Source organism: Neodiprion lecontei, chromosome 2 (assembly GCF_021901455.1).
Source record: "Neodiprion lecontei isolate iyNeoLeco1 chromosome 2, iyNeoLeco1.1, whole genome shotgun sequence".
Classification (NCBI taxonomy): domain Eukaryota; kingdom Metazoa; phylum Arthropoda; class Insecta; order Hymenoptera; family Diprionidae; genus Neodiprion; species Neodiprion lecontei.
In genome coordinates, this window is record NC_060261.1 from 28,420,363 (window position 1) to 28,441,788 (window position 21,426).

The 21,426-nt window shown below is 36.5% G+C and overlaps 1 protein-coding gene across 5 annotated transcripts; it reads right to left on the reverse strand.

Annotated features, from left to right (window-relative positions):
- Positions 1 to 10,217: 10,217 nt before the first annotated feature.
- Positions 10,218 to 20,368, reverse strand: LOC107218771 (gustatory receptor 5a for trehalose-like). 5 transcript variants are annotated; one of them, XM_046732970.1, is made up of 10 exons: positions 20,210 to 20,368; positions 17,805 to 18,080; positions 16,466 to 16,700; positions 14,646 to 14,781; positions 13,895 to 14,088; positions 13,151 to 13,242; positions 12,328 to 12,548; positions 11,327 to 11,495; positions 10,796 to 10,885; positions 10,218 to 10,427 (listed from the first exon to the last, which is right to left on the reverse strand). In XM_046732970.1, exons 2-10 carry the CDS (start codon positions 18,021 to 18,023, stop codon positions 10,359 to 10,361), a joined length of 1,425 nt encoding a protein of 474 aa, XP_046588926.1. In that variant the 5' UTR covers positions 18,024 to 18,080; positions 20,210 to 20,368; the 3' UTR covers positions 10,218 to 10,358. The 5 variants fall into 5 exon arrangements, with proteins under 5 accessions (XP_046588926.1, XP_046588929.1, XP_046588928.1 ...); XM_046732973.1 differs by having other exon boundaries at positions 14,646 to 14,760; positions 20,193 to 20,368; XM_046732972.1 differs by having other exon boundaries at positions 14,646 to 14,766; positions 20,193 to 20,322.
- Positions 20,369 to 21,426: the final 1,058 nt, after the last annotated feature.

Below are 21,426 nucleotides of genomic sequence, written 5' to 3' on the forward strand. Positions count from 1 at the left end.
GTGATCGTGATTTTGAAGGTGAAAAAATTAAGCCATCAGTTGATTGAATTCAAATTTGATAAACGAACTTCTCCTCGGTAGACGAAAAAAAATAAGAAACTGCAAATACGAATAAAGTAAAAGGAAACATTCAACTTATAAGTTAGAAATGTAATAACGGTGTTCCTTTTTTTTTTCTACTTCGATACCCAAAATCGTTTATTTATTTGTCCAGTTTTGGTAAACTAGCGTTGATTTTGTTTGAAAATACATTCTCTCATAGAAATTATCAGAAAATAATTATAAACAATGGTAATAAATTTTCTAAGAAATTGAAACTTCGTAATTATAACCTATAACGACTTCACACTCAGGATACTCTTTGAATGCAATTCGACTTGACTGACTTTGCGCAGTCACAGTTTTCAAACTATTATTGCCCACCTTCTGATTTTTCCCTAATGAAATTTTTCAGTTCAGTCTGTTTACCAGATAGATGTTTAATTACTTTACGATTCGGTTTGCAAAAGTTCGCCGTAGAACCTCGTTATTAATAATTATTCCATCTCTCATAATTCATTAAATCTCAGCCGTTCAAAGCCGTTTTTTCTTTGCTTCAATTTTATTACGAATAACGGAATAATAAGCCCCGAAGCAAATACCCAAATGTAATTTAAAATTGTTTGTCCCGACGTACGCGAGGTATTAACAAAGTTCTTTGCGAATATGTAATATCAACGGTATCGTAGATACAACCGTTGCAAAAGCTTTACACAGTATTATTGCATTGTATTCCTTTCCCTGCACGAGATGTTGCTGAAGTGAAAAATACCCTGGATACAATGCGTCGTTGTCTATAGTTGCACGTATGTAATATATTACCGAATCGATTACTATTGAACAAATGTTTAAAGCTCCGCGCAGACGTCGAACCGACAAAACCTTCGTGAGGCGTATTCGATTTTTCTGAAGATAGAATAATTTATGGCCATCAGGTTGGCACACGTATGTTCAGTGGTGACGTAGAATATAAACACCTTTTTTTTTTTTTTTTAAAAAGCCTTTTCTGCAGCTCGACGTCTGTTTGTTTTTTCTTTTATTTTTTTTCTTAGTACGCCACATTTTTTGATATATTATATTTCGCGTGACACGCGATTTCAAGGGATTTCAATAACGTTTTTGGACCTTAAGGGGATGCTCTTGTGAGTTTCGACGTTGACGTATATGTATCCAAATATTTAAGTTCGCGTATCTCAAACGCGAAAAATGGCTCAACATCCCCGTTCTATATGCAATTTTGGACAAAAAAAAAAAAAAACAGCAATGCATTTTAAGTTGATGCTGAAACGAAGAAATGGCATGGATTCTACGGAATCGGAGTAGTAAATTCGTAGAATTCATGCCTCATTTCAATTATTCTCTGACAATTTTACAACGTACCTTCCAATTTTAATTCAATGCATTCTAGTCAAATTTTCTTGTAAAATAAGTGCCATCTACGAAATTTGTACAACGAAAAATGCGGAACCGACTTCAAAACAAAGAAAAAGAAGAACAACGAATATATTGTTGTTTTATGAAAGAAGAAGACTAGTTAAAAGCATTGTCAGAAAAAAGCATTTTACAACGAGCATTCTATGCATAAGGGGCGTATTTTCATCTTGTGAATGAATTGATGAACGAATGAATGATCTAAAGTGATTAATATTTGCAATTTTATTTATACAATTATACATTCCTGATTTATTTATTTGTTAAACGAATGAACGTGTCTTTGATTTTCAGGTACGCCTGGTCTGTTCAATTCAGCAAAATTATATTTTATAATGAATTTCTCACATTTACTTTTGATACACTGCGAAAAATTTCATTTGTTACAGTAACTATAATATAAAAATTCAGTAAAACAGGTATCGTTAAAAAAACTGTTTAAATATTGTTGGAATTACGAAAAACGAGGTATTTTCGATCCTTTTTTGGTAATTGCAACGCAAACTCAGTTTGTTCGGTTTACTGTACTTTTTTAGTTAAACAAGGCTTTATCGTCAATTTATTGTTGCACAAGCATTAAATTTTTGCAACAGCTGCGAATAGTAACGGATACCAGACTTTCCGGTGACAGCTAGAAAACTAATTCTCATTTTGTACGTAGAACTATATTTTTCGTTTGTGGTGAAAAATGAAAACATTTAAGGACTGCATATATTTAAATCCACCATCTCACCCCCTTATGCAAGAAGAAACGGTTAGGAAAGCAGACCCGAAATTCGTGTTACTTTTAGGTGGAGCTGCCTTAGAAATTCGGAATGTAACACTGCGACAGAGGTACTTCAATTCATTCAATTACTGCTCGAGTAGACGTTATTCAACCTCACTTGACACCGTTGCCGCGTAATTCGTATTGCGTTTACACAGGCATGATTGCAAATCGAAGTCAACAGAATACGCCACTCCGAAACACAATGAAAATGGGTAAACTACGTACCGTGAGAAACAGGGCCAACGGCAATATTTCAAGATCACAATAAATTAGATTATTGTTCTTGATGAATTATAAAAGACACGTAACCTGAAATCAAGTTTTATTTGTAAAAAGTAACTTGCCAAATGCGATACACTTCATGAATAATTTTTTGAAAGTTTTGTTTCAGAATTTTTCATGTCAACCTTTTTGTATGCGACGATTAGTGGATAGTTAAATTTTGATTATTTCCTGCAACCGGTAATTAAGTGTCAAGTATACACGTACGAAAAGTTTTCATCGTTATTGAATAATTAGAAAAATATCAATAAAGCATGACTTCAGAAGTGTGAATGTAATATATAAAGATATTGCAGTGAATATTGTCCATAATTTACTTACTTTTGCAGGATTAAAGTGCATTTTGGAATATTTTCGAATAAACCTAAAACCTAAAACCTTGTGTTTCTATACTTCAATGGATTTCAATACTTGACAGTGTAAGTTTGTACTTTGACGATGAAAATCCTATGAAATTAACGATCACGTGCACGATTCCCGCATATTTTCTGCAAAAAGTATTTGAAACGTCTATCACTGATCATACGTCGCAATTCATTTGCGATATCGAATCAAACCAGGGTAAATTCGCGTTAATCCAGCGACCGGATCATAGCAACGAATCAGTTCATCCCTGTCGAATAATTAGGTATGTATGTATTCGAGAAGCGAATATAGGTTTGCTCACATATATACGTATGTACGGCCGGTGATTGTTTGCTATCGCTGTTTGCAATTTTGAACAGTAATTTGAGTAAGCCGTATATACATATCCAGCAGGAAGCTGATCGGGAAGCAAAGGGTGTATCAAGTTTACTCGGGTCATACATGTGCACATGTATGTACATTGTTCATGCAAACCCGAATTACATGCGCACGGATATTCGACCCATGTGCACAACAAATCACGCGTTGCCTGAAAAACCGAGAGGAATTTCCAATCGCGTTTACACTGAGAGAAATTTTTACTACCGGTTACCGCTGAGTCCTTAAATATTTTCATTTTTTATTTCCAGTTTCATGCGTCACTATTCTTTCTCAACGATATCTGTTTTAATGAATTTTTATAGTAACTGTAACAAATAAAATTTTTCTCAGTGTACTGTAAGGTCCGTAACTATGCATTTTCGCTTTTTATAACCATATTCGAAAAATGTAGTTCTGGTTGCAATATGAAAATGAGTTTTTTTGCTGAAACCAGAAGCTTATTCAACTGAAAAGAAGGTACGTAACTAAACGTACAGATTTAATGTTGCCACAACCGGAAAATTTAGTCTTGACAACTGCGATTACACTAAACAGTTACTCTTACCACAATTTATTCCAATTCGGACAATATTCAAATCGTTATTGTAACAATACCTATTTTACAATTATTTTCCAGTAAATACAAGGCATAGAATCTTATCATTGATATTTATGAACTCTATTGATTGCTGAAAAACATAAACGAGTAACGGATAATATAAGGCATTCCAAGCTAAAACTACAATTTTCATTGCCCGGTGATAAATCTACAAAACATGCTTCGCTTTGCGCAAAAGTGTCTAAAAATGGTGCGATTTTTACGGAAAATCCCAAAAACTTGTCCAGGAACTCGTGGAGCACCTTGTGGGAGAAAAGGTAGAACGACCTAAGAATGCACGAAGTCCTTCAAAGAAAAATCTGAAGAAGTTTGCGAAAGAAATTTAGCGTGGGTTATATGAGCTGGACTGGAGGTTTCATCTTCAGGGGAATTTCCTTCTTATACATATATCTTTGGAGCACTAGAGAAGTCTTTCGAAGTATATATATATATATACAACACAGGTATGTGTAACGTATACGTATATGTATAACTACATGTAAAATCGTGCAAGAGTTAAGATCCGAGAGAAGGAGACGTCGCGTTACCTTTCATGGTTTGATACGGTCAAAGCAGGAGCGGTTTTCTCAAGTAACTGGGTCAACAGTTGCTCGCATTTCGCATCCTTTCGTCTCTAATAATTCACAAAATATGTATCTGATGAAAAAACGGACGTACCTGCTATAGCATGTATTATAATATAGGGAAGTTCGTCTCGAGAATCGATCTTAGTTTTGAAGCAATGCCTCGGAGATGAGCAGCTGAATGTTTCAAGTAACGCAAAATTAATCCGTGCCTCTATACGTCTACGTGGAATGATTTTGCAGTGTTGTAGGATTCGCATTTATTCACATAGGATAATGCAAGGATTATACCGGCAGTGGAAAGTTGGATATTATGCGGAAAATTCGAATCTCGGTTTAGTCCCATCCTTGGCAAGAGTCCTTTGCTAATTTGAAATTCTCAACATCAGGACGAAGGAATTTGGATTCGACTCTCGATACCTTCGAATTATTTGGCAGCAGTTACAATGAGAGAAATTTTTAATTACGGTTACCTGAGCGGACTGAGCGTCCTTAACTATTTTCATTTTTCACCAAAATCGAAAAATATAGTTCTAGGCTATATTTTCTTGTAACTGTTGCGAAAATGTAACGCTCGTGCAACAATAAATTGAGTATTTTAACGATACCTGTTTTACTGAATTTTTCCAGTTACTGTAACAAATGAAATTTTTCCGAGTCTACGGTACTTTTAGCCGTGAATTTATTTCCGACATGACAATAGTTTTCGTGACCTAGGTTGCGACCAGAGCGGATAAACAAACCATAAGCCCCCCTGATCATCGTCAACGGAAGATCGCGATAGCCGAGATTAGGAAAATTGGTTTGCGCGGGTATCTCCGTCTTCCGTGGAACAGGGTATGCATATAAAGCTCGGGGTGTTAACGTGTTACACAACTGGGGGAACAACAGAACTAGACGCAGATTCGCGCCTCTCGTACACGTAGACACACGTAGACGTATAAAGTAGTTTATTATACCACAGTAGCAAACTGCCTTCGAACACGATCCGCCTAATCCTTCCTGTATCGCGTAGTTGGACGCGTGATATCGTCTACTAATCCGTACTCCGTGAACATACAGCCTGTGAAACTTGCCGAATTATTATCACGCAGCGTAACCGAGCCAATGCGAGTTGGGCGTAGCGTTATGATGTTCGTACATGGGCGTAATAATTCCTCGTATAGTTAACGCAAAGCAAGCATACAGGGTGTCCCGTAACTTGAATTCAGTGAGCCCCCGTAGCCGTGTTGTGCATGGAAAATAAGGACGGCGAATTACAAGTGAAATATGTTGAGAAAATTTTCATTTGTTACGGTAACTAGGAAAATTCGGTAAAACAGGTACCGTTGAAAAAAAACTGTTTGAATATTGTTGGAATTACGAAAAACGAGGTACGACTAACCGTTTTGCGCTATCGTCGATCCTTTTTTGGTTATTGCAACGCGAAATCAGTTTCTGAGGTTTACTCTACTTTTTTAGTTAAACAAGGCTTTAACGTCAATTTATTGTTGCACAAGCAACCGTTACAAGAAAATCTAGCAACAGTGATCGTAATGAGAAAGAATAGTAATGGATACCAGACTAATTTTCATTTTCTACCTATAACTATATTTTTCGATTGTGGTAAAAAATGAAAATAGTTAAGGACTGAGCGGTAACCGGAACTAAAAATTCCGCTCGGTGTAACTCTGACACTTATATTCACGAGACTGTACGTACCGAGAGTTTCCCGTGAAACTTACCGCCCACCATCAGATAGGCAACCGAAACCGCGCTACGAATATTTACGCAGCGATGCAAAGTTTCATTCAGCGAGAAATTTTGCAAAAAACTTTCGGTATAATGCGACAAAGTCGCAGGCTATTCTCCCATTTGGGAAACAAACATTTTTCCTCGCCTCCGATTGACCTGGAATTCGGAAAATTGGAGCTTTTCAGGTAGCTGATTCCGAAACTTGTCAAATCTACTGATATAAATTGAAATAGCCTGAGTAGCGTTTCAAATTACGCGGGTCGATACGCGATCTTCTCTGAGGATCGATGAATGGTGCATGCGATTGATCGCACATCGATCATAACGATCGATCGATTTGCGACTCTAATAAATAGACGTAAACTTTATACCGATGCTGTCTGATACAATATGGCTACGAGTTATTGGCATAAAGATGTCCGCTCATGAATTATTGAAAATTCATTCTTAATTTCATTTCTATCTTCTCTAAAATTGCTGAGTTAATTTATTTACGTAACAACAAACCTGAGTTTATTATTTGGGAATACATAATAATAGATCCAACATAGCGATTGAAAATGATAGGAATTAAGTGATTTGGTTGAACTCGCGAGCTTTTGATGATTCTGATTAGGTGTCAGAACTCGATAGTCAAAAATTCGTAACAGCATGTCCAAAGAGTCGGCCTTCGGATTCTCCGAATTTTTACTTCGTCTTTGTAATCAGCGATCTCAGAAACTCTCAAGTACCAAGTTTTATTTTGCATTCTCGTCCAGTATTTCTCTCACTCTCATTTTTCAAAGTTTTGTTCAACTTAGTAAACTTTTTCCTGGGGACTCGAGAATTTTTGAGACATATGTCTGAAAATTTTTTAAAATCTCAAGCATCCTCGTAAAAACAATCGTAAAATTAAAGTTACATTCGATCAAGTCGCGATTTTTCGATTTCTCGACACTTTTTTTCGCGTCTTGCGTAAAACCGGATTTATACCCGAAAATTCTCGCTTCGAGATGTCTCGACGAGAAAGCCCAGCAGGTACGTCGTTACTATGTGGGAGTTACGAGGCGCTCTGAATACCTGTGTATAAGATTCATGCTCGCTGGTTCGAACTAACCTCCCATTCCGAAGGTCTAATTGGGTCTCGTGGTAGTCAAGTGCCTTTACGCACCTGGTTACACACGCTGTGAATACACCAACCACCACCCAAGTGCCTATTGCGTAACTTCCCGTCCAAGCGTAAAATGTGCAGAAAGAATTCCTTCGCAATAATCCTTTAGACGAATAGTTTTTATTTTGATTATTTGTTTGAGCAGCGAAACAAGAGATGATCAAATCGAAAAACTGAAAAATGATAAGGTCTTGGCGCTCTTTTATGGCCTACTTTCTTTTCTTAAGTAGTTTTGAAAAAACTGTTCAAATGCTTTCAATACTAAAAATCGAAATTAATGTTTGAACATTTCTTGACTAACCTTTTTTTTTGTATTGAACTAAATACGAACGCTTGAATTTATCACCCAAAATAAGTACAAATACATGAAGGACATCTTATCATTTTAACTGTTTCTCGGCATTTGGACTTCCTCCTGCCTCTGAAAAGCAGCGGTAACATAATCAGTCTACCTAAGAATGTTCAGACCCGGAAAACTTTGAAGACAAAGTTTGCGGTCTCTTTAGAATAACGTGGCGTCAAAAATTGCTTTTCACGGTTCCGGTTATGAAAGAGGTGCTGATGAAAATCACTGCTGAGTAGACAGCGTGAATTTTATCGCCAACGCTTGCGACGCTCTCAAGCGATAATAGATATTACTTAAAAAAAAAGGATTTTCACCAATTTTTGCATCCCTTTTTTCATTGTTCATCTCCCCACATATTTTTCCACAATGTTCTCAAACGCTCTAACAATCTCAAGATCATCTTTCTCTCGGTTCAATCGGTTTTTTTTCTGCGACCTACACGTGTTTTTCATTTGAATTTATGAACCGTGTATTAAAAGGATGGTTCAATTCAAGATTATCCATCGACAGGATTTTCTTCTCACATGCTCACCTAGCTTTTATTATTCAGTCCGCGTTCCTAATCTAAATTCATGACTTATCCTTACTTTATTGTCCCAATAGAACCTTTTCTAATTGGTTTTAGTTTGCCGAGAAAAAGTCAACGTAACTGCGAAATTGTTCGAAACTAGGCTGTCACTAACTAAATAAAATACAATCGTATTAAAAATAAAACAAAATATAAATAAAAATTTATATTTACGTTCATGTTAATACAGAGGAAAAAATGTTTAGTTATGATCGGAAAATATGAATATTTTCGTTGCGGTAGCTATAGATACAGACTTAAATTGAATTACGTGGGAGGTGTGTAAGAGTAACGGACCCTGTATTGTCAGTCAAAAGTTTCTTGGATTAGCCACTCGAGTCGGGCGCTACAATCGGGCAGAAACTAGGCGAAACTAGGCTACCCCCAGGGTAGCGCGCTGCTTTTCAGATCTTCAGTCGAGCTCTAGAAATGGTGACGAACAGAAGTGCTCGAAACAGTCGGGTAGATATCGGTTTCCGAGCAACGGCGATACGAGGGCGGTGTCCGTCATTTCGAAGTTGAACACGAGTATGCGCTGATGCATATCAGAGACGCCTGGTTCTCTACGGCGTGGACACCGAGGTGTTCATGTCACCGCGTAGGGATCCCGGTGTCCGATCGCGAGCAGATTGCACGTATCGAATCGATCACTGTTCCGGATTGTTGTCGTCGTTGAAAGAAAGCATAAACGGCTCCCGCAGCTAAATAATGAGGAGTTTTTGGTTCGAGGTGGGTCTACATGCGCGTGCTGGAGCCCTTGACGCCATGATTGATAAGTCAGCGCCGGCGGCGTGGAGTTAAAAATGTCCACGTGACCGCGTTGGGACTCCGGCGTGGGGCGCGGAATGTACATGAGCTACGTTCCGGATTTCTGGTTCCTTGATCACGAATCAAGGCATTTCGATGCATCGCGGTGTGTTATGGCGATTGTGTGTGACACGTGTGTACGACAGATTGTAAATAATTATGAACTTCGGAATAAAAGAGTATTTGGACAAGATTGAAAGATATCTGTGGATGTAACCACGACTCTCTGTACTATGAACCCGTTGAGTCGGTGACGTGAGAGGTCCTTGATGACCTGCCTCCTGAGCGAAGACGTCATTGCTTGTCGTGTCCGGGTTAGTCTCCGGGACACTGGCTGTCTCGTGTACAAAATATTTACCCAGAATCCAGCGTAAAAAAATATCTCCGATCGCCAAATTTTTTCAAAGAAAATTTCTTCAGGTAAAACATTGTGTCATTGGGGATTGCGAAATCGATTGGGGAATATTTCCTGGTGACATTTGATTGACAAAATTTTGCTAAGCAAGATTTCACAAATACTCTCAACTAGAATACATTTCAACTGGCAGCATTGGAAATTCAGACAGACACAATGTGACTAATTAGCTTCAGAATGTCAGAAGTTTACTCTAATTAGTCAAAGTAAGATGTTACCCTTAGTGTCTAATTAGTCAATACACAGCGTAAGCTTCCCGTGAGTTAAGGATGGCGACGGAATAGTTAACAGGGTGTATTTGACAAATGAATGCGGCACTTCCAACTCACCTGCATGTTTGAACTGTCGAACCAGGGTGAAACTATGCCAAAGACAAATATCTATCACACTAGAATTCGAATTTGCAGCATCTATTGTTATCCTGCACCAAATTTATCAGCGCTGAATGTAAATTATTCTTCAACGTAATAATCGCTGAGAATAAAATCAATAAGTAAATGAGACGAAAGGAGATGCAAAACCTTTCTTGCTGAACTCGATACAGCTAAGTTTTAATTATCATGCAATTAAATGCATTGGAAGAAATTTACCCGCCGTCTAGCACCGCCACTCATGGCACAGCGGTGTCAGTCAAAATGCTCGAGATCAGGCGTTTTCCGCCTTTAATGGTACCGATGAATGGAATGAAGAATTAAAAAAATTAAATAAGATAATAGTTATGAAGCAAAGACATAGTTCATGTTATGTACGGGAGATTTTTATTGTAGCTAACAGGAAATTATCTTACAATCGGTAAAACGGATATAAAATAATGAGGTGATTGAATGATTTAAAAACTAATCACGACCTCCATTTCAATGTCGATTTTTGCACCCATTGTTTTACGGCATCAGTGCGAGTCACAAGTTTTTATTTGTGATTTATTGCAAGATTGAACTGTAAAAGGACAACTTCGTACGTGACGATGGCTCCAGCTATCTGAAAATCAGGAAATTTGAAAATTATTAGAGATTACGCTTGTCACAAAATCAATCTGTCGACAAGTGTATGACGAAATGAGTTTATGTAAAAATTGAAACACTTAAGAGATATACCAGGAAATTTTAAAAATACAACGAAGAATATTTCAGAAAAATTTGTAGACATGAATAATTTCTTTCTACGATAAAATTCATAAATTAGTCGATGACCGATTCTAATGTATTTCATGGAAGTATGATGGCGGGATGGGTTTTAAGCGATCTGAAGTAGCAAAATTCAAATTTTTATTATGAAAGCTGCGATAGAATTCGTCACCACGGTAGTTGATATTTTTCATTATTTGTACGTGGAATCAAAACACTCACCGCCAGCATGAAGTTTCTCGTGATTGAGAAGAACCGTAATCCAGATAACGCGATGTCGTCAGTCGCGAGCTGATGTTCAAGTCTCTGTGTCTGTGAAATTGAGAAAAACAAAGCAATTATCACCAGGACAAGACATTCCGAAATCCACAGACTCGATTCGTGAAGAGAAATCATTACACCAAAAAACAAAAGGTTTCAGAAAGTGAACACTAGAAAGATGATTTAATTGGAAACATACTCATTTAATTATTTATTCTGAGAGATATAGAGACGAGAATTCCATTATTCACCAATCACATGTATCTTGGAGTGAAGAAAAAGAAACCAAATGGTTAGCGTGCCGGCTCGTTTCATTTGAAAATAAAATAAATTGTTACGAGTAGGATCAATTAAAAAATTGCTCAGTGATTTCATACTCGAGGAAATCTATGATGCCATCATAAAACTTGGTGACTGTCATAACCCGTTATAAAATTTTGCTGCACCCTAATTTACTCTAAGTAAATTTGAAAAAATTTTATAAACCATTACCTCGATGCAGTAAGCCTTAGCAGGGCAAGTGTAAAGCACGGGTAAGGCGATTCTGCTCTGGTCGTTAATTCTGGCCGCAAGTAGAGTGACGCCAACAGTCCGTGCGACGAGGAACGCAAAGGAACCGAAGAAGTACACCGAGTTTAGGATTCCGTCCTCATCCGGCCTCCTCCATTTTTAAATGGGCAAAGCGAAAGCGAGTGAAGATTAGAATATGCCTGCATAAGTAATTTTGAGTTGCCTATTAGAAAAGAATGCAGTAGAACCTCGTCGCTGTCAACTCGGAGTGATGACCCAATAAACCGCTTTTGAAATCTGGTCTACATACCAGGGACGGGATTCAAGTTTCGAATTTGGAAAGTTCCGAAAGCGCTTAATTCCTAGTTATTTAGTGGCAAAACTTGAAGTAAAAAAATCTGACTTTGAAGAAACCGTAAGCTCAAAGTTCCGAAATGCAAGATTCTGAAAATTCAAGTTACGATAGAGCAAATTACCGAAATGTACATTGATTATTGAGATGAAACTAATTTGTCCATTCAACTTCCACGGGTTTATATCCTCGACAAGTCCATTCGATCACCGGAACGACTTTTTAGTCCCTAGCAGCGTGGCAAACTTTAAAGTACCATTCGCAAAACGCTTTCGGTAATTCCTACGCCGTTGAAACAAAATCCAACCATGTTTTTATAGACTCGTTGATAACTTCGGTTTATCCCTCCCACGACACTTTGGAGACAATGCAGAAACTTCTGTTGAAATTTCGTAAAAATCAGTTCAGCAATTTTTGAGATCATTCCCAAACAGCACGCGACTGGAATTCGTCAAAAATAAGTCTATAAGATGTCCTTGGGGCTTTATAGACGTGAAAAGGTGGGACATGGTACATTCTTCAGAAGTTTTTTTTTTTTCTGATAACTTCAAGTTTTGTGCTCTCTAGGTTGGTAAATACGCCAGGACCGAGCTGTAAAAAACAAGGAGGTTCTACCGTGTATCGGTCTTACGACAAGCCGTTGAGCAGCTGAAGGCAAATGAAGTAGAGATTGTTCGCAAATGAAAGTAAGACTATCGGCGACACGTCGTTGTCGACTCGCTTGACCAGGGCGCTCAGAGCTGCGTAATTCTCTCTCAGCACCCTCCATTCAACGATCGTTGGAGTCGTCGCGTTCGCCGACGTCATCCTCGTGTTCAGGGTCTTGAATCTCTCCGCCAACCCGGTTGACACCTAATCGAAAACGGAAGTGTCAATGCCACGATTATACAGTAAAATGGGAAATCGGTTGAGGAGTTTATGCCTTGAGTTTCCCGTGAAACTTGCCGCTCAACGCCTGCGGATAGGCAACCGAAGCTGCATTCTGTATCGCAACGTATTTAACACGCAGCTTCGGTTGACCATCTGCTGCTGTGAATTGGCGAGTTTCGTAAAGTTTGGTAAAGTATATTCGAATTTGATCGACTTTGAGGCAAAGAGGACCCAATGTCGACTGAAAATTGAATAAAGGAAAGTCAATTTTTTTCGTAATTTTCTATTCGATTAAAATCGACAGATCATCTTCCACTGAATCGGAAAACTTTTTGTGTTCGGTTAAGATGAGTAGCAAAAGAAAAAAAAAAAAAAAAAAGAAAGAGAAACAGCAATTTTGTTTAATCTGATGGATTTTTCAATTTTTCATTTTTTGTTTCCAAGATTCAAGTATTCGGACGTCACTTTTGTTGCTGAATTCATCGCGCTGTATTATTCATGGATGAGAAACAAAGAACCATATTTTGCGTTTATTCCCTGAATCACTCTCTATACGGACCGAATACTGTAGCTTAGATTCTTACCAACATCACGAAAAGGTCGGTGAAGTTCCACGTGAAGGTGGCTATCTTGCTCACGACGAATAGAAACATTCCAACTGCAAGGTTGTAGCCCCCTGCGATAATTTTGGGAAAGAGTAAAGATGAATTTAACTTGATTCACGCGATAAAAGTCTCACTAAATCTCACGCAAACTTTGAGCGAAACGGTTAGATCATCCACGAATCAATTAGATATTCATTTAACGAAAACTAAGGAATATATTCTTCGGTGGAATTTAACGGGTTTTCTCTTACAGCAAAATTCGGTGAGGTATTTTCTTTCGTTATCAGTAAAACTTTGGCTGTAATTTATCATTTACATTGCCGCAGTTCATTTATTGTATCATCGTGAACTTGAGAGTCAGCAAAACTTCAACCCTGTGAAATTTGTGATAAGAGAAAGTGAAGTTTCTCCCTTGTAAGAGAATACGTTTTTTTTTTTTTATTCAATAACACCACGGAACCGATGTACATATCTTTATACTCTAGCAGAGCGTGAACTTCGTGAAAATGTCAAGAGTCTTGTTGTAACGCTTTGAACGAACTCAATATTTCGATAAAAACTCAATCTCAATCTGATACTATCTTCCGTTGGAGCAGATCAGTGAAAATTCTGTTCCAAAGTATTACGTTGAATAAAATATTGTCGGAATAAAATTGTTCAAAGAATCGAACACAAGCAATTACAGCAATACGATGAAACGAAATACAGCAAATTTCCACTTACAGACGCTGATTATAAATTCATGTGAATTGTGTGAATATTCGTTAAGGAAATTATTCAGGCTCATGTTCGCCGTCGTGTTCCATCTGTAATTCGGTGTGTTTTTTACCATGCTCAGTGTATGTTCCAGCAATGCACACGTCAAGACGATTCCGGTGATCACGGAAAACTTTCGCCTCAATCGAGGACGACCCCACCTGCGATGAGAATTAGAAAAATGAGGCAGGAATTGGTACCGACATTGTTATTTGTTATTGGAAACTGTATTTTTTGTCTAGTTCTTTCCATCTAACAGTGAACGTTTAGTATTTATTTCCGGTCCACGATTTAACTTGATGAAAAATTTTCAAATTGTCTCAAAAACATTCAACGTTAATAGCTAAAAAATCTTCGCACGGTATGAAATCTTAATGATTGAACATTTTTTAATGGTTAGCTGAATATCTTCGAACTATTCTTGGGGCTTCGATGATTCTTCGTCAAGTTTTACAGAGGAAAAATTCGATGAATTAATCGAGGGTTGCGTGATACTTGTATATTTGTCAAAATTCAACTTCGCGAAATTCGGTAATACATTTTTCGCGGAACGCTCGTGGCAAAGAACAATCAATTTCAGACGTCGATGAACGTTTTTAGTGAATTCAATATTTCCAACCAACTTGGAGTTTAGTCCGTAGCCACAAGAGGAAAGATATAGAAAAGAAAAATTATGGGAACGAAACAACACTCCGCATAGTCCAGCGAATTATTTCACCTGTCAATTAGCTGCTCCATGGCTCTCCATTCCTGTTGCAAAGGCGCCCAACGCGGCGCGAGCCATAAGAAAAGGAACGAGCCCAACACGCTGTTTCCGTAAAACACTGCTCCTGCTGTTGCTGCCCCAATTCCGCCTGGAATGCGTAAAAGCCAGCTCATTCGATTCAAATGAATATTTTTCTGGTAAAAAAATGATCCAGTTGAATACCGATCGCTGATCGATGAAAACATACAATCGCAAAATTTGAGGCATTTAATCATAACCAATTACGAGACAAGCAATTAGTTTGTACAAATTTTAATTTTTCCGAGTATTTTATACTGCTGTAAAAAACGAATTTGATGAATGAAGGTCCGGAACTTTTTAAAACTCATGTTAATTGTGAGCCCATAAAAATATCTGTTCGCTTTTAGCTGTATTTCAAATATCTTCATAGCGAAGAAGCTTTTTAATCAAATTTTTTTTTTTTTTTCACGTCATAGTCGAACTTTTTTCGGTAATTGCAACGCAAAATCGGCTTGTGAGGTTTACTCTACTTTTTTAGTTAAACGATGCTTTAACGTCAATTTATTCTTGCACAAGCATTAAATTTTCGCAACAGTTATAAGAAAATATGGTAACAGTGATGGTAATGAGAAAAAATAGTAACGGATACTAGACTTTCCGGTAACAGTTAGAAAACTAATTTTCAACTTCTAACCAAAACTATATTTTTCGATTTTGGTAAAAAATGAAAATAATTAAGGACTGAGCGGTAACCGGAACTAAAAATTTCTCTCAGTGCATAAATGAAAACAAAAGATAACTGTAACATTTATCTACAATTGTTTATCAATTTTTTGCGACACTATTCAATGATCGACACTTGAATGATACGGTCTTTCATCCTATCTAATCAACGCACGGCGCGGCAGCTTTTAGCGAGGCTTTTAAGGGCTCAAAATGCTTATCTCACACAAAGACGTAGTAGGTGTGTAATATATTGTGCTCTGATAACGTTTAGAAAATTACTATCGCCACTCGTGATTTTGTCGTGGTAATTATTATTTTGTTTTTAATTTTTTCAATCAGTTCAACTCTGAACATGTTTCCAAATAAATCGCATCTGCGCTTGATTTAACAAACATAACTCTAACGGGAAAAGAGATTTTTACTCATGAAAAGAAACTTCTATTTACGTTTACTGTACAGTCCTTAGTTATTTTTATTTATTGGCGTAACAAAAAAATATAGTTCTGAACACAAAGTGAAAATGAGTTTTGTTGCTGTGATCAGTAAAGCTATGAGGTGAAATCGTTCAAGATTTTGAATTCGAATTTTCGATTTACTTAATTTTTTTTATTATCGAAGGAAGAGTTTTTCAATCCTTTGAAATTTTCAACTCAATTTGTACTTAAATCACAAATTTTTCAAACCTTTCCAGTATCAGCTATTGAATTATTGGATATAACTCGACAACGAAAAGAGATATTTATAAAATTCAGAACACGTTTTTTTTTTCTACAATCATAGGTTCATATTGAAAATTTTAAAAAATTGTATTTTCTTGCAATAATTAAATTATTCGAGTTTTGAATTGAAAAAAATTGTTTTTTGACATGATAATCGCGTTTTAGTTTCTTGCGAAAAATATCTTGAACAGTGTTGGTTTTTCATAATTTTTCAATCCAAATATTATTCCTCAGTACTGTTACGCAGTCGAAGAAAAATTAATCTAATAATCACGATTTTATTACTTTCGTTTTAAAAAAAATACATTTTTTTTGCACGAAGTTAAAAATGCAAGTACTTGAGCTTTCCTGCAGGTTCACACTCACCTTTTATCTCGAAAGTCTGAGTGTCGACGGACCTGACCATGTGAACGATGGAAGAAAGCGCAACGACCAGCATCGTCAGGGTTAAAACGGAGGCATAAATGGCGCGTAAGGTTCTTCTCCGGAAGGCCAAACCTCTGGACGAGGCACTCAAAACCCCGCAAACCGGAAGTAAGCCGAAGCACTGAGCCACCAATAAAATGGGACCAATCGCGCAGTGGAAACTCTCCGGATCCTGCTATTAGAAACGAAAAAGCATTTCTCTTCAGATTGTTGTTCAATTGTCAATAATGTTCGTACTTCTGGGTAAAGTGAAAATGGAAATTCAAAAACGTAATTTAAATTGGCAAATGTGAACGGTTGCATTGAGAACTTTTAAAATGTTAAATGCGGAATGCCATTTATATTTCAAATGCTCGTTTTAAATGAAACCATTCCAAATATTACCCAGCAGTTGATATTCGCCACTGATAACCTGGCATTTCGGGTTTCGCGGGATTTTATATATTATTCAAAAGATTCTAACAATTTTCAACGTTGTGTTCTACGATTTCAGGAAAGTGATAATCGTTTCCAACAGGTTCACGGTGTTTTGGTGGTTTGAAAAACTTAATTTGTTGTGTGCTTAATGAAAAGCTCCGTTGGATTTTGAGAGACTACGAACGATTTATTAAGAGCAATTCAACAACAATTTTTCACAATTTGGTTAAACTTTAGTTGCTTTTAACTCCGTATGTAATAGCAAATGAAATTGAATCGTTCAAAACGGTTTTAAAGATTTTCATGAGATCGTATTAGTGACTTGAAACGGCTTCCAATTCGGTCTAATACCATTTGAAATACAGTTTTTAAAAACTCTAATACATTTTCAGACATTCTACTGTTCGAAAAATTTCACAAGTTCCAAAGTGATTCAAAGTCTATTTAATTTCTTTCATCTTTCTCGTTCACAGCATTTTTACGCGAGATAAGTACAATTTAAAACAATTTCAAGGAGATTCAAATAAATTTTAGGAATTCAGTCGGATTGCGCAAGATTTTGAGTGGCTTTGAAAGACTCGGAATAACTCACGTTCAGCAAAGGATTGCGGGAAATCTGGAAAAACGCAGGTGAAGAACACACAAAAAAGTTTTTTAGTATCTTATCGTACACGGCGAAAGAAGTGTTTTTTTTTTTTTAGCTCTAATAAACGTAGCTAGATTTGTTCTGATCGCAAGTTTATTAAATCAAGCACCATTTCTTTAAATTGATGAAAGACTTTTTTGACGATATTTTGTAAATTTAACAACTTCCTCTGCGTGTGTCTCGGACAAAAGTAAAAAATTATATTTAAACAACCACCTGGCACAAAAGCCGGGATTCCTTTTGTCGCTGGGAAGCGTTCGACGTGTTGAGAAAAAGACCGGGTTCCGGTACGCCAGCATCGGCCTGATAAGCAGAATCATCGGAAGTCGTAATCGCTCTTCTGTTCAGTAGCGGCCAAATTTTTCGCGTGTCTCCGTTGCAGAAGATGTTTGGATCGTCGACGTCATTGCGTCGATCGTTTCGTTTCACCGTCATTTGATCAGTCACAGCTTAGACCTCCGGTTCACGTATCGTATCTAGTATGTTGCGCCACTAAAACAATACCGTAACACGACAAAAGTTAATATTTTCACATTCCGTCTTGTTCCAAAAAATTCACGATAAGAAAATATTGGAATTTTTCTAACGCGGTAATTGAACCAGTGATTGCAAATAATTAAATCACGGCAATTTTTCGTTAATCGATCATGGTATCGACTATTCTCATCGATTTTACAAATGGCGAACCGTCATATTGAATTGTAATTTTCCTCATTTAATGCCACAATAGCGTCCCTCTACAAGTGATGAGGATCAATTTTTTTCTCACTTCAAATGAGATTTTATATTTTCAAGCTCGTCGAAATTACGTAGTTTTGTTTATGAGGGTCTGAACAAATAATACCATGATATAGAAATACAAAATAAACATAATGAACGCTTAGTGTCTGATATTTTCTTCCTGTTTTATCATTGCTTCAGCTTCTTTCGCATACCGAGTAAAAATGGAGTAACTGGAGGACCAATTAATTTCAGTTCTAAGGTGGGAAGTAGATGTAGGCGTGACGGTCATGAATATAGTGAAAAGCCACCGTGTGGTCAGAGAAATAACGCGCATATGAATAATGGAAGTGTGGTTATTAATCTAAACTCGCGAAGCTCGGTTTCGTCAATTAATTAAAGTAGCGTGACGTGCGATCGTCATCCAACTTGTTATCACGTCCAGCCTGTAGTTTTACTCTAGAAATATTACACGAGTACTTAATCAAATATGCGTAGGTATAAACGCCACAGGCTATTTGTTACGAGCTGAGAAATACATGAATGTGTGAGAAAATACTTACTCATAGAAGTATTAGGAATTGATGGGACGAATGGATTCAGTAGAAGCCAAAACAATGATCTTGCCAATTATTTGTCGAAAATTTTTCTGCCAGTCAAATGTGATTGTGACACTTATTTGATTACACGTATACAATTTTTTGTTCCGCATATATTACTTCACGAATTGTGGCCTGCAAAGTTTTTCGTTGTAACGGGATTCTGAGCATTAAATGAGTAATGAAAATGAAACGCCATTTTTCAGAGAACAAAAATTTTATTCTAAGTAAAAATTTGTAGAAATCGGTAGATGTCAATTTGTTTGGAAGAAAAACAATTAACAAAAGACGAAAGATCTACGACTTGAAGCATTTTGAAGAAGAGAACTTGTATATTACGAATGAATATTAGTTCGGATAAAAAATAATTAACGATTTAATCAAAAGCACGTAATTGTAATTTGCCTCTTTTTTGCATGATATCGGAATCTTTTTAAATCGAGGCATGAGAATTCTCTATTAAAACTGCATGTTCATATATCTGATTTTCAAAGTACTATTTGTCAGAACACCAAATTTCTTACAATGCGAAATAGTTCAAAAAAATTTGCGACGGCTTTCTTACCATCGAATATCGAAAACGACGTTTTACATGACTTATCGAAAGAATATATACGATTATCTATCATATTCATTGTTGCATATTGTGAAATCCTTGATGAAAATCTATGCTTCCTTTTCGCGAGCAATTTCCATGGGAATAAACACATTCTTTGTACCTAAAATTACTCAATTAACAAACGCTTCAAAAGCGGATAAAAACTTACGAAGGTATATTTCAAAAAACGTGAACAAAAATGACACACGCATTCTCTAAAAATCTCTGCAAATCCAGTAATATTAACAGAAACTACATAAAAAGATGTTTGAATTTCTTCATAAATTTTTAATCAAATATTCTGGGTTAAAATTCTATTTAGTTCCACTGACGAAGAAACAAACAAGCCATTCATAACTAATGCTAAACCACGTACATCAAAAAAATATATTCGACAAATACCTAAATCGATAAGAAAAGACATTAAATCTCGTCTAATCTAATGTTCAAATTTTGTTTTCACAGAATAACAAACATTTTACACCGCACATGAGGTTCATAGCTACGTGTTTGACTTAATAGTTAGCCGTGTTCTTTTAGTGATGAGTAAAAGCTGGAAATTTTACAACTTACAGACACTTCACAGGCTGGAGCGAGAATAAAAAACGGCAAAAAGTTATAGTAACGTCAAATGAAGATTCGTCGAAATTACTGACTTTCGTGATAGAAAAAAAAAGCCACTCTTACCCGGTGGAAAAGCTTACTCTCATTATGACCCCTGCCTAAATTTCCAAAAACTTGAAAGCTGCCGAGGAGACGACAGCAATCAGATGAAGCGGTTCCCGATCGGAAGACCGGGTCGCACTGCCCGCTTAGAAGCTTTAGATTAAACGCGAATTCCCGACGCGTTGCGCCGGATGCGTCGGCTTTGCCTGCGTCTGACCATAACGCGCCTACGACTACTTGTAGACACGATATATACGGACGAATGGGATTGAAAACGGCGTTGGGCAGTATTCGGTTACATTCAAATTACAAATTGGAGAAGTGAGTTGGAATTGAAATGAAAATAAATTATTTAAAAATATATCAATCACTAAAGTAAGTAAATTTATTTTCAATTACAAATTACAAATGCATCAATCGCCAAAGTTGGTGAATTTGTTTTCAATTACAAATTGCAAAAGCATCAATCGCCAAAATAGGTGAATTTGTTGATGAATTTGTTTTCAATTACGAATTACAAATATATGAATCACCAAAGTTGATGAATTTGTTTTCAATTACAAATTACAAGTGCATCAATCGCCAAAGTTGGTGAATTTGTTTTTAATTACAAATTGCAAAAGCATCAATCGCCAAAGTTAGTGAATTTGTTTTCACTTAGAGATTACAAACTTATTAATCAGGTCAGTGCATTTTTTTTCAATTACGAATTACAAATATGTGAATCACCAAATTTGATGAATTTGTTATCAATTACAAATTACAAATTTATCAATAACCGTAGTAAGCAAATTTTTTGTCGATTACAAATTACTACTGAAACGAAGTGAAAAGTAATAACCCTTATAATTTGTAATTGGAAAAAAAATCAACGACTATGTTATAAAGACAGTATATTTTGTTTTCAACGATAAACTATACTTTTGAAACCAGTTGAAATTAAATTACTCCTCCAAGTTGTATTTCATTTCGCATCCAATTTTGTTTCGTTTTTGAAGGTAATTTTTAATTGCAGGTTTCGTTTCAACTACGAATTACAAGAGGAAACGAGACAAAGTCTTCGTTTCTTATTACAAATAATCAGTTACAAAAATTTGCACACTGGTTGAAAGGATACCTTCGCAAATTTTATGAATTCAATTTTTCCACGGTTGATTTACAACGTGATAATAATGGTCGCTGTTGTCACTTATTCTTGAACATACACAGTATACGTACCAGCTGTATTTTCACCCTGTTCTTTACCAAAATTTTC

What these genes read in the sequence shown, in the direction of transcription:
- LOC107218771 (XM_046732970.1), bottom strand. Translation starts at nt 18,023, where the DNA reads ATGACGGTGAAACGAAACGATCGACGCAATGACGTCGACGATCCAAAC. An exon ending in AATCCCGGCTTTTGTGCCAG is followed by an intron (nt 16,701 to 17,804) that starts GTGGTTGTTTAA and finishes CGTTTCTAATAG; the next exon opens with CAGGATCCGGAGAGTTTCCA. An exon ending in TCAGACTTTCGAGATAAAAG is followed by an intron (nt 14,782 to 16,465) that starts GTGAGTGTGAAC and finishes TACGCATTCCAG; the next exon opens with GCGGAATTGGGGCAGCAACA.